The 13,783-nt window shown below is 42.9% G+C and overlaps 1 protein-coding gene across 3 annotated transcripts in view; it reads right to left on the bottom strand.

Annotated features, from left to right (window-relative positions):
• Positions 1-1,541: 1,541 nt before the first annotated feature.
• The window catches only part of RPRD1B (regulation of nuclear pre-mRNA domain containing 1B), a 54,821-nt gene continuing 42,579 nt past the window's right edge, over positions 1,542-13,783 (bottom strand). For all 3 annotated transcript variants that reach the window (XM_021689005.1, XM_021689006.1, XM_044918636.1), the window contains one exon: positions 1,542-4,205. In XM_021689005.1, coding sequence (XP_021544680.1) covers positions 4,056-4,205 — 150 coding nt within the window. In that variant the 3' untranslated portion in view covers positions 1,542-4,055. The remainder of the gene's footprint in view (positions 4,206-13,783) is intronic.

The following is a 13,783-nucleotide window of genomic DNA, read 5'->3' as shown; positions in this document are numbered from 1 at the left end:
AAAAACCCCACGGAGGTGGTGATGAGAAATGAGTTTAGCCAGATGAATGATTCTGGCAGAAAATAAGACAGCAAACCAGGCTGGAAAATAGCTTTTTCTTAAAGATCTCAAATATACCAAATGCAGATTAATTTGTGCCCAGTGAACAGTGTTTACTCCCATCTTCCTAGTCCTGGCCCTGTATCTTGGGTTCTGATCCTTGTAGACTACAATCTCCAGGGTTCCATATATGCTCCCCTCTTTTTTAAAAAGTAACTATATACAGCACAACGGTGGTATTATTAACTTATCTAACAAATGTTCCTGGGAACCTAGGATTTGCCATTCAGCGTTCTCAGACTTCAGTCCTGCGTTTTTCTCCCACCAACAAAACCACCATAAGCTTTTAGGGCTGGCAGAGAACCCAGAAATAATTTAGTCCAATACCATGTTTCAGAGGTAAGAAAACAGAGGCAGAGAGGAAGTACCTGGCCCAGGAAGGTCACAGAGAGTTAACGACTCTAATCACAAAAGTTAAGCATTTTGACAGATTCATGAACTCTTAGGCAGTTCCATCTTCAGCTTTCAGGAGCTCGTAGTCATATTTTGTAGCCTGAAGTGCTAATTAAACCCGAGGAATTATGGACTTACTATTTATAGGTAGGAGTGGAGGCATTAAGTAGGCCATGAAACCTGGGGACACAGGAGATTCTGTCTCCTGAGATTCACATATCTCATTCAACCTTTATATTTTAAGGCAGAACTTCAGCAATGCATAGTTCCAACTCCTCTGATTCTGGACTTGGCCTCGAGCTGCACTTTAGTCTTGAAGGACCACAGCTACTGCAGCCTTCTTGCATTCTGAGATGGGGAACCCCACTTTTTCTGGCAAATATTGCCATTATCCAGTGGAAAGGTTAAAATCAGCCTTCCAAACCGGTCACTTCAAAAGGCTGTATTTCAAACTGTTTTTCTATTATTTCAAGTATTCACCAACAATGCACAGCCAATATGCTTTCACTTGAGAGTGAAAGGAAAAGAGAAAGGAAACCCACAAAAATGTTTTTAAAAGACACGCCACTTGGATTTATGATTATCTCACATTTTTCTTCTTTTTAACTGTTCAGAATGCCTTTCACTGGATTGCCAAAATCAAATCTCTCTCTGGAGGCCCAACAGTGTGAACAAAAGCGCTGAAATCAAAGAACTTCCAGGTCTGAATCTGTCAGAGACTGTGGTACTGGGGGAAAAAGTCATTTAACCTCTCTCCATCGGTTCCCACTTCTGTACAATGAGGAAAAAACTATGGAGGTACCTCTCCAGGGCACTGTGTGGATTGGCTAATTAAAGCTAATTAAGCCCCTGGAAAGAACTAGAAAATACTATATAAGTGCCAAGTATTTATGGGCCACTAACAGTCACAAAACTCCTAAGGGACAAGATTCTGTGCAGACAGCACAATCTCTATTGGTGATTACTAATTATCCACTGCTTACAAAGAAAGCATCGGGTGTTCTTTAACAAGGCAGGGAAAAGAAATATCACACGATGTCATTCAACAACACCATCTTTATTCAAAAATATATATCTATGAGACATTTCAGAATATACTGCTGCCGCCAATGACAGCCTATACTTCTAAATAAAGTCCTAAATTAATATACAAATTTAAGCTTTAAAAATATTCTTTAAGAAAAAAAACAAAACAAAGAAGAATGAAGACTTTCTGAGGAATATGACCTAAAAGGAAAGGTCCTTTGAGGCCTATGGATGCCCTAAATAAAGAAAAAACACAAAAAAAACCCACCCACCCCACCCCACCAGATCACCTCATACATACAAGGAGAAGAAAGGTTCATTTAAATTAAACAAATGAAGTAATAAGCACACTTGGGGAGGATACGGGAGAATTAAGATTTAAAAAACAAAAGCATTTCATTAAAAAAACAAAACAAAACGAAATAAAAAACCCAAAACTAACTTCCTCATAGGAAGTCCACTAGTAACAGGTGTTAGGAGGCCAACACATTCATTTACATAATTGCTACAGTTTCATTTTTTGCTCTTGCTGTAATAATTATGCACCAAGTGCTGGTCAAACTCAATCAGATAAAACATAGCAGTGGGTGAAATCCATCATGTTATAACATTTTCAGCTAGCTGATCAGAGCAAACATCTACTATTCCCTTTTGATTCAGGGCTAGTAAAATTTTGCTTCCTCGGTGAAAGCACAGAGAAATGTCCAAGATGGGTCTGTTCCAAAGCAAGCTCACGCATAGGACTAAAGCAGCACACCATATGGGGAGGGGGCACATGTGCAGAAACAGCGAAGACTAGAATTGATCTTGCAATTTTAGTAAAGTCACCTACTGCCCTATGGCCTCTGGGAAGAAAAACTTTATAGTTAGAGACTCATTAATTTAATAATGACAGGACAACAGGCAGTGTCAATAAGCAAACAACACACGGTCCATATTCAAATCCGAAAAACACCTTAAACGCTACTATGTTCTACACAGTTAAACTGAACACCTGCTAGACTTTTCGTCGTTCTCACTTCATGGCAGGCCGGACAGCTTCTTAAAGGAAAGCCTGCCACACGTTTAAAACACAGGCTATGTTTCAACATGTTTAACATGTAAAATTACAAGTAATTGGCTTTTTGGTAATCCTGAAAATAACAACTCAAAATAATGGAGATTCTGAAGCCTCCCCCACCCCCTTCACTGAATTCCTTTTTATAGCTTCTGGATTTCAGCCTCTGGGCTCTGACTCCTATTATACTCTTGGGGCAGATTTTTTTCTGCCCTTTCCAATGTCAAAAATAAGCCTGCCAAATCAGAATGATTTACAGTTAGCAGGCCTAAGCTTCACTAAAAGCAAGGTAAAAATCCTCTCTTAAGTACATTATATAGTCATAATGTCAGCTGGCATGATAATGGAATTAAAACCCAAAATTAAAATCCCTGACTTCCCCCCTTCCTCTGCCCGAGATGAGCTATTCAGTAACCGCTGATCAGAGTACTCCTCCTCCCCCGGGCACAAGGACACGTGCAGTGGCCAGTGGCGTAAACGGACAAACATGCACAGAGTGTCGTGTTCGCAAGGGAGATATTCAAGTCTACTCACCATCTGTAGACATGCGCCCAGTGAAGTAAATGTTAGTGTGAGCCCTGCTCCCCAAAAGACATGGGTCGAAAAAGCAACACCTGTGCAGAGCCCAGACTCTTAGTAAGCCTTTAGCTTTTGGGGTCCGCCAGTACCATTTCTAACAATTGCCTTCACAACCGATTAGGGCCAAGAGATCAGGTTTTTAGGAACGTTTTCTCTGACAGTGGGTGCCTGGGAAGGTTGTTTGTAGGAACCTGAAGCAAATAACTTATTTTTAACTCATGCTTGTGATCCCTGTTACCCTTGTTTCTGAACTGTGACTTTATGTTCCAGATCAGCGTTGAATCTTATTGCTAGATTCCCTAGTCTGCTTACAAAACAAACGCACCTCACCTCACCTTTGACTATACACCACTAGAAGTAAGGGAAGGGAAGGATGAGATGTGGCAAACTCTTTATGGCAAAGCTGCGTGACGGTTGTGCCTCCAACCTTCAGGGTGGATGGTAGCCAGGAAAGTCAATGACTCCAGAGCGGGTCCTTCAGTGGAGGCCTGTACTGAACTTGAACAGCCCAGCTCAAAAAGAGAAGCTGCTTTCATGACACAATGCTGTCATAAGCGACAAGATTCTTCTGAAAGCTTCCAGAAGTACACATGATTTTCATAACTTCTCGCGTGTAAAGAAAGAGCTAAGAATGGAAAACCGACAGGGGCATGAAAACATGAAGTGGGAGAGTTTGTATTCCTTCCACATCTGAATCTAAACTGGACTCCACTCGCCACTGTTCTGAATTGTGCTCAACAAGAGAGGAGGGAGAGGAGAATCAGAGTCTGTGGTTCTTTCTTGAGGCTGCGGGACCGGGATGAAGGAGGGACAGAACCAGGGGCCACAAGGTTATTTCCAACCATGACTTGCCCTCTTCTTTCTGCTGGTAGAGATGGGAATCTGGGGCATGACACCTGTCCTAGTCAGTTGAAAACAGGTCACCAGCAGAGGGCAGGGGGGCCAAGCCTCCTGTGACGTTGGGCAGCAATGAGAGGTCTGGCAAGCTCTGAATATGGGACTTCAGTTCCTTGCGGACCTGGGTTACCCGAGCAAGCTTCTGTTTATATTCCTAAGGAGACAAAGAGAAGACAATGCAGTTAAGTCTCTGTGTGCTGATGGTCAGGCTTAAGGAGCCAATACAGATACTCTCAGCTTTCTTGCTCTACATTCTCCCCACCAGACCGCCCCTCCCCTCCTTCAGCTAAACTACAATGTTCGGGTTCTCAAAAGGAAAAAAACTTGACATAAAAAAGGAAAGCAGAGTTCAATACTGGCAACAGTGAATTAAATGGTATTTAACTTTGCACTTGAGATTTGGAAGTAAAAGCAGTGACACTTCGTATTTGCATTCTCTTAATTGGTTCTTATCTATTTCAAAACACCTTACAAAATAAAATACAGACACTCAGGCTTTCCAGTTATCTTGAGGGCTCCACCTAGACATGCCTGGAAAAATCACTATAAAGCTATACTTTGTGTTAAACTGAGAGAGTAACCCAGATCTATCACCTATCACCAATAAGCACCACAGAAGCTCGAAATCCCCACTGCCACTACCTGCGTCCAGGACTCCATTTCACACCTGAGCAACTGCTGCGAGGCCTGGAGAAGGCCTTCTGGGAGGCCCCCCAAAACACGCCAGGCTTATCTTCCGGAAGCCCAGCTTTCATCAAGCTACTTCCTTGAGAAAGTGAAGCATGGCCCCACACTCACTCCATGACTGCTCAGAGCTCCAAATCTGCTAAGATTAGCTCCTGCGAAAATGTATTTCCCACAGCTTCCCAACCCCCTATGCACAGGCCACTGCCTGTTTGCGCCATTGGTTTGGGATCCCCCTCAAGCCTGGAGGGGGATCTTTCTTCTCCTGGTCTCAGTGAAGTTCTGCCTCCCCGTCTCTCCAGGAAAAGCTTTTCTCCTCATCCAGAAGACTGGTCCCCACCTCCACCCGTTCTGGAGCCCTCCTGCGCACTGAGATGCATCTGAGCCCCTAACAGGCTGCTCTGAGGTGCTCTCTTCATGCATGTTAGACTTCTATGCTCCTCTCAAATAGGACTTCCCTGATGACAGGAACTTGGTATACTATTTTCTGTCCTCCCAGCAAAAGGCACCCTTGGTAAATCTGTATGGAGTAACAACCCTGGGCCTTGTGAGGTCTGTTTATGGACCCCCCCTCCTCTCCCCGTGGGCTGGTTTTTTTTCCTCTAGCTGTGTCACCCTCCTCTGTCCTTCTGCAAAGACAGAACGTTCCTGAGGATGGATCCCTGCTGACTAAAGCCTCTCCTGCAGGAATGTAACAGAAAGCACTGGGCTATGAGTCAAAGACCTGGGTTAGTTTTGGCTCTGGCTCTAACTTGCTATGTGACTGTGGGTGTGGTCCCTCTCTTCCTTTGTCCTCATCTTCATCTGAAAATGAAGGAACTGGCCCACTCATAAGATTGTTCTTCAGGTTCTAGATTCCTTTGTACCAGATACCTTCTACACACTTAGAGAGACAGAGTTTGAGGGCATATGCTTAAACACTCCTGGGAAGAGTGGTAAGACAGGAAACAGGTTAAATGAAGAACACTTAGTTCAAGTTGTAAAGACAAAGTTCAAAAAAGGAGGGGGAGAAGAGATATGGAAGTAGGGCAGGGAGGCTCTGTGCCCACATTAGTGTGGGCAGTCAAGGCTTCCATCTGAAATGAGAGCTGCTCACACAAGCCATCAGATGAAGAGTCAGGGGAAGAAAGTAAGCTTTCCTGGCATCCCATTTCTTTCCTTTGTAGACTTAACACAACTAAAATAATGACTTATGTAAATTATAAATACTGACTCCCCCATTAAATTAGTGAGCTTCAGGAGGCTAAGACCGAACCCATCTGCTTTACCCATCATCCACCACGACCAGCAGTGCCCTGGAAACAGCAGGTGTCCAACAGTTGCCCAATATATTAATAATACATAAAACATAACATTACAAGCATACCACATTAAGTAATCAGCTTTCATTCTTGAAACTGAAAACTAATTTCAGATCTGAGGATCTAAAATGTCAAGGTTCCCTGCCCTTCCCTCTGCAAACATTTTTCTTCTTTGGTTTTATATACTTCAAGGGAAATTAAAAGAGAAGACCAATTCTCTATTACTGAACATGAATTCGTTTAATGAGCTTCTCCTGAATTCTATGTACAAAAAGGATAAAATAGTCACTAAGCAGTTACCCCTTGCTCCCTGCCCAAATCCTCTGACCAAAGCTGACCAATGAAAGCCACCCTGACTTGGAGCCATCACTCCTGCAGCTACAGAGGACTTCAAGTGAAGGAATTCCTTAAGAACAGTATGAAGATCATGAAGTCTCTAACGAGCAGCTCTGGGGTCAGAATCCAAGACTCTGCACTTCAGGGACCCTCACACTAACTTAGCAAGTCCATCTGAGTTTAAAAGGGAAGACAGGTGATCTCATTAGACACCACCTTAAGTTCAAATAATCCTCTCCTAGGCAATCTTTAAAAAAACAAACAAAAAACATTTGTTCCTATTTGAAGGTAGAGAGGTTGGGAGGAGGTATCTCATCATGCTTAGGCTGCTATTATATTCTAAATATCATCAAAGAAACTTCATTTTAATTAAAGAAAACATGTTCCCCATTAAAGTCCTCTCTTTGGGCCACTCTGAAAGCTGACAGATCCCATACACACCTCCTCATGCCACTGGATTACTCTTTCCATAGGGATCTCTACTTTCAGAGCAGGTGCATGAGCCTAGGAGGAGGGCATCACTACAGAAAGGACGAAAGTAGGACTGTCAATGGAAAAAGATTAAAAAGCAGAGAGTTTACATTAGCAGCCCAAACAATGAAATACTACTTAGGTATAAATCTAACAAAATATGTACAAGACCCATATGAGGAAAACTGTAAGACTCTGATACAAATAAGAACTAAATAAATGGGAGAGATTCCATGTTCATGAACAGGAAGGCTCAATATTGTAAAGATGTCAGTTCTTCCCAACTTGATCTATAGATTCAATGCAGTCCCAATCAAAAGCACAGCAAAGGGGTGCCTGGGTGGCTCAGTCGTTAAGCATCTGCCTTCGGCTCAGGTCACGATCCCAGGGTCCTGGGATCGAGCCCCGTATCAGGCTCCCTGCTCAGTGGGAAGCCTGCTTCTCCCTCTCCCACTCCCCCTGCTTGTGTTCCCTCTCTTGCTGTGTCTCTGTCAAATAAATAAAATATTAAAAAAAAAAAAAAAGCATAACAAATTATTTTGTGAATACAGACAAAGTGCTTCTAAAATTTATATGGTGGCAAAAAGACTCCAAATTGTCAATGCAATATTGAAAGAGAAGAAGAACAAAGTCTGACACTATTTGATTCCAAGACTTACTATGAAGCTACAGTAATCAAGACAATGTGATACTGCCCAGAGAATAGACAAATATCAATGCAACAGAACAGAGAGTCAAGAAATGCACCCACATAAATACAGTCAACTGATCTCTGACAAAGGAGCAAAGGCAGTACAGTGGAGTATTTTCAACAAAAAAGTTGTTGGAACAATTGGACACCCACATGCAAAAAAACAAATCTTGACACAGATCTTACACCCTTTACAAAAATTAACTCAAGGGCGCCTGGGTGGCTTAGTTGGTTAAGCGACTGCCTTCGGCTCAGGTCATGATCCTGGAGTCCCGGGATCGAGTCCCGCATCGGGCTCCCTGCTCGGCAGGGAGCCTGCTTCTGCCTCTGACCCTCCCCCCTCTCATGTGCTCTCTCTCTCTCATTCTCTCTGTCTCAAATAAATAAATAAAAAATCTTTAAAAAAAAAAAAAAAAAAAATTAACTCAAAATTATTCACAGACCTAAATGGAAAACACAAGACTATAAAACTAGAGGACAGCAGAAGTAAATCTAGATGATCTTTGGTTTGGTGATGACTTTTAGGAGACGATACCAAAGGCCTGACCCATGAAGCTAAGCTAGATGGCGCTAAAATGAAAAATTTTCTGCTTTGCAAAAGACGCTGTCAACAGAATGAAAAGACAAGACACAGACTGGGAGAGAATGTTTGTAAAAGACAACATATGTTATCAGAGAAATGCAGACTAAAACGAGATACCACCACACATCTACTAGAATGGCCAAAATCTGGAATGCTGACACCACCAAATGCCGACAAGGATGTGGCGCAAGAGGAACTCTCATACCTTCTGGTGGGAATGCAAAATGGTACAAGTATTCTGGAAGACAGTTTGGTGGTTTCTTTTTTTTTTTTTTTTAAGATTTTTTTTTTTTTTTTTTGACAGAGAGAGACACAGCGAGAGAGGGAACACAAGCAGGGGGAGTGGGAGAGGGAGAAGCAGGCTCCCTGCAGAGCAGGGAGTCCGATGCGGGACTCGATCCTAGGACCCTGGGATCATGACCTGAGCTGAAGGCAGTCGCTTAACCAACTGCGCCACCCAGGCGCCCAGTTTGGTGGTTTCTTACAAAACTAAACATTCTCCTACCATAGGATCCAGCAATCATGCTCACTGGTGTTTATCCAAAGGAGTTAAAAATTTATGCCACACCAAAACCTACTTAAATGTTTATAGCAACATTATTCATAACTGCCAAAACTTGGAAGCAACCAAGAAGCCCTTTAGTAGATGAATGGATTAATAAACTTTGGTACATCCAAACAACAATTATGCAGCATTAAAAGGGAGGGATCTATCAAGTCATGAAAAGACATGGAGAAATGTTAAATGCCTAGTACTAAGTGAAAGAAGCTAATCTGAGAAGGCCACATATTCTATGAGCCCAACTATATGACATTATGGAGAAGGCAAAACTATGGAGACAGGGGTTGCAGGGATGAATAGGCAGAGAACAGAGAATTTTTAGGGTAGTGAAAATACTATAATGATGGACACATGCCATCATACATTTGTCCAAACCCACAGAATGTACAACACCAAGAGTGAGCCCTACAGTATGGACACTGGGTGATTAGGACGTGTCAATGTAGGTTCATCAATGGTTAACAAATGCACCACACTGGTGGGGGAAGTTGGCAGTGGGGGAGCAAGGGGTATATGGGAAATCTCTGTACCTTCCTCTTATTTTGCTGTGTACCTAAAACTGCCTTAAAAAATAAGCCAAGAGGTCTAAATGCATCAGCAAGGGTGACTCTGAATATCCAAATATAGGTGGAGATTGCCTTGAAAACTGTTAAAACATGCAGCTGGCTTAGCTGAGACATCTGAATGACTTAGCTTAATGCTTTGAGGAGAAATGAGAAGGTAAGAATTCATGGCAAGCTCTGATTAGATCAAACTGAATAGTAATAGTAATTTTTTAGTCCCCTAAATAGATCAGGTAGTAACAAACTCTGATCTCCCACCCTTCCCTTTTTTTTTTTTTTAATAGATTGTCTTTTCCCAAATAAAGTCCTCTATAAACGTCACCATGGATGAACAAAAAAATTACGACTGAATCCGAACAAAACTATCCCCCCAACACAACTCCAGCTCTCACTTGCCTTCCACTTCTCCTGCTTCCAGGCTCCCCTGGTTGGGTGGTGGCACCTCCTCACTAGCTGCCTTTCCACAGTTTTTCTCTTTGGTTCTGGAAAGGTAGAGGAGACAGACCACGAAAACCCAAGAATCTTTCTTCTCAACCTACCAGTCTGTCTTCTAACAAAAGTTTGGTCCACAAGCTCTGCTGCTACAAGGTTACAAACCTTGCCCTCAGCAGAAATTCAGCTTCTTTTCATGGTATCACTAAAATCAACGTGATGAGACCCATTCAAAGTCTTCTGACTCATTTAAGTACACTACATCCCACAGTCTCTTTAGTACATCAAGTACCACTCAGCTAGAGAAATGATGTGGCAAGGTGGTCACATGCTCCTTGTTTAAAATACCGGACACTTGTGTGCAATAGAGGGCCAAGCCTTTACTCTAATACTCACGCTACCCTGCCTAGAACAGGAATGCGCAAGACTGGGACCTGCACAATTTCTATCAGTAGGCTGACAGGCTGCAGTGCTCCTGCTCATCGGCCTTCTCCCTCTCTCTTTCTTCCTCTCAATGATCACAATTCACTGTGGCTCCTTTCTGTACTCTTGTCTTCAGATACTTGCTGTTCCCCCACTACCTATCTTTAGCAAGAGGAGACAAGGCAAATCCAAGTGATCCTGTGGCTCTTCCTTTCCTGCTCATGCATAATTTGTACCAGGGTGGTGGCAGAGGTGAGGGGCTGAGCTACCATTCAGCTGCATGCACCTACTGTAGCAGCAAACCCTACCTCTCCCACGAGAGACTGCAGGGAGCCGTGAAACACATGAAGGTTCCATCAGACTTGCTGCTACTACCCTCTGAGTCAGGATCCTCGAGCGGAGGGGTAAGTGGGCACCTGTGATAAACTGCCTGGGTTTATTTGACTGCCAAGAAATGTTTAAAACGCAGAGGGTGAGGCCCAGTGTGCAGTTCTAAGATAATGCCTAGGATTTATGCTCCTGGCAAAGCTCTGGAATCCTGCCTCACAGACTCTCTGAACTTGCCACAGAAAATGTGTCCAACACCCCCTGCTTCCTGCGAATCCAGCTGACACTGTGCGAACACAGACCATCATGCAGCACTAAGACAACCAGCTGCAAGGGAGCAAGGCTTCCACATTCTTTGCCTTTTTTGGTTAAGAGCAGTAGGCCAGGCCTGACATGCTGCAGATGAGCTCTGAGATAAGAGGGTCAGAAATGACAGGGACTGACATTGCGGTGACCTTTCTACAGGAATTTCATTTTCAAAACAAACAAATTTATAAGCTTCTCCTCTAACCAACTCCTATAAGAAATACTGATCAAAATGTAAACATTGTCAAATCTATTTTTTTCTGGCTAGGAAGTATTTATGTAAGAAAAATTATGTTAGGGGGCGCCTGGGTGGCTCAGTCCTTAAGCGTCTGCCTTCGGCTCAGGTCATGATCCCAGGGTCCTGGGATCGAGTTCCACATCGGGCTCCCTGCTCGGCAGGAAGCCTGCTTCTCCCTCTCCCACTCCCCCTGCTTGTGTTCCTGCTCTCGCTATCTCTCTCTCTGTCAAATAAATAAATAAAATCTTTAAAAAAAAAAAAAAAAAAAGAAAAGAAAAATTATGTTAGAAAGAACATCACAGGCAGAGGCCTGATTTGATGAGACAAGATTTCCAGTATCAAGACCCATGTTTCCCTTTCTCTTGCCCTGTTGTGCTATAGGACATATGGTATATAAAAATCACCCACTGCTCAGCTACTCCCAATTAAGAGTCATAAAGGGTTATTATGCACGAAGCAGTTTATGAAGGGCCCTGTTTTAAAGGTGGCCTGCCAAACTGAATTTAAGTCAAAGAACTTAATCGCATGAAGACTGAGAGCCAAACAGAAAGGGGAAGCTGACCCTCACCCTAAAATTATTTAACACCCCCAGTCAGCCCCCTTCATCCTGCCAGGAGACTTATTACTTCTTGCCACTAAAGCTCAGAGGAGCTACACTTATAAATCACAGCCTCTACTTAAACTACAATTAATTCACTTCTCTTTCTTTCATTTTTTAGGGAAAATATATAAATCTTCCAACTGAAAATAAGAATGCCACTTTTAACTTCTCTTCAAGAATCTATGAGGGAACAAAAAACCGTAACTGATCTGCACCTCTCCCCCAGCCAGCTCTGTGCTCCCATGTGACTCAGTGGCAGCCGCAACATTTCAAAATGATACATTCTAGGGTGTCACAGCAGGGCCGGAGCTGCTGAGTAAGATGCTGGGGAAGACAGAGGAAAAGGAGGAAGTTGTGCTCCAGCCCCAGTGCTCAGGGCCTCTCGGCTCCATTACTAAACCCGTAAGAAAGGTAAACACAAGGTATTTCCCAGAAGGGAAAATGACAAAATGGCTCCAATTAGAGGAATGTTCTCAGAGCGATCCAACCCATCCACTGTAGGAGTCAAACGGGAAGGGGCTTCGTACGCTTGGAATTGTACCACCAAGAATCTTCAGGATATTTCTTTCTTCCCAGCAGACCCTCTACACAAAAGGTTTAAGGGAGCTTCTGCTGCTGCAGCAAAAACTCCCTTCTGACAGGGATTTGCAGAAGCAAGAGAGGAATAAAAAGACAGTGTCTCCATATAATTATTTTCATAAAAATGAAACAAAAAATAAAGTCAATTTTAGGACTGGGCAAATTTTCCAACTTTAATGTAATCATAAAGCTAAATATTTACAACTTAACAGATGTCCATAAAATGCTTTAAAAAAAAAAGATTTATTTTGGGGCACCTGGGAGGCTCAGTCGGTTTAGTGTCCGACTCTTAATCTCAGCTCAGGTCTTGATCTCATAGTCATGAGTTTGAGCCCCACATTGGGCTCTACTTAAAAGAAAAAAAAGAGAGAGAGAGAGATTTATTTTAAAAATGCACCTGGGTCCTCCAAAAATGCTTACATTTATGCCATGGGTCCCCTCATTATAGAAAACCATGTAAAACCACGATACTAGTACAAGAAGAAGATTTACTATTTATAGTTAAGTATTTTTCTTAGGGGCACCTGGGTGGCTCAGTCAGTTAAGCGTTGGGCTTTTGATTTCAGCTCAGGTCATGATCTCAGGGTTGTGAGATTGAGCCCCACATCTGGCTCCAAGTGGAGCATGGAGCTTGCTTAGGATTCTTTCTCTCCCTCTGCCCCTCCCCTCCATTCATGCCCTCTCTCTAAAAAATAAATTGTTTGGGTTTTTTTTTTTAAGTCAAATGTCAGAAATCTAAGTTTTATGCAAATAACAAAGCCCCCACAAACTGGCTTCCTTAACAACCATTTTCATGGAAAACCAGGTTACTGATGTTGTGCAGACAAACATGAGAGATGCAAGCCTTCCAATGGTTTCTTCTTCTGAGCCAATGCTGACCGAGTCAAGCCTTCCTGGAGGGCAGCTAAGAAGCAAAGGGTAGAAAGGCAAAGGTAGTTTCCACACGGAATAATTTTAGGTGATATTTATTATAATTTTAAGCACTAATAGGTCTGCCTGGGGCAAGGCAGCCTGTAGGTTACTGCACTGCATCTGGACACAGTTTTCTCTAGAAGCAATAAAAAGACCAATTTCTTTCCATACGCAAAAAAAAAAAAAAGGAGGGAAATAACATTTCCTGGCTCCTCCAAAAGACTAAGCATATATCGCATCTCTCCCACCAGAAGGAGGTTGCTGTGATAGAAAATAAGGAGTCAGAAAATCCAAGTTCAAATCCTACTCTACCACTTGCCTGTGGTGCACCATACGACTTCACCTTGCTGAGCTAAGCGTCCTTACATTTAGGATGGGAATGGAAACCATGCCTGCACCATGGGGTGATGCCAGATCTGAACGAGACCAGGCACGTGCTAAACTGTTCAATGTGAATCAGCAGATCTGAGGGGGGGAAAAGAACCACCACCACTCCCATGTTTATTGTGTTCTAAGCAGTCCTTATCTTCCTGATCCACATGTTAAGAAACGGCATGCAGAAATGAAGAAAAAGTGTTAGTGGGATATAAAGATCCATCCTCCTACAAGCCATCTGAGTATGTCCTGAAAATTTAGCACCTTTACTAGAAGTTGGTTTGAGCAAATGAAAGAGCCTCCGGGGGTGCCTGGGTGGCTCAGTCGGTTAAGCATCTGACTTTGGCT

The sequence above is a fragment of the Neomonachus schauinslandi genome, chromosome 10 (assembly GCF_002201575.2).
Source record: "Neomonachus schauinslandi chromosome 10, ASM220157v2, whole genome shotgun sequence".
NCBI classification, from domain to species: domain Eukaryota; kingdom Metazoa; phylum Chordata; class Mammalia; order Carnivora; family Phocidae; genus Neomonachus; species Neomonachus schauinslandi.
This window is presented reverse-complemented; position numbering and strand designations above follow the sequence as displayed.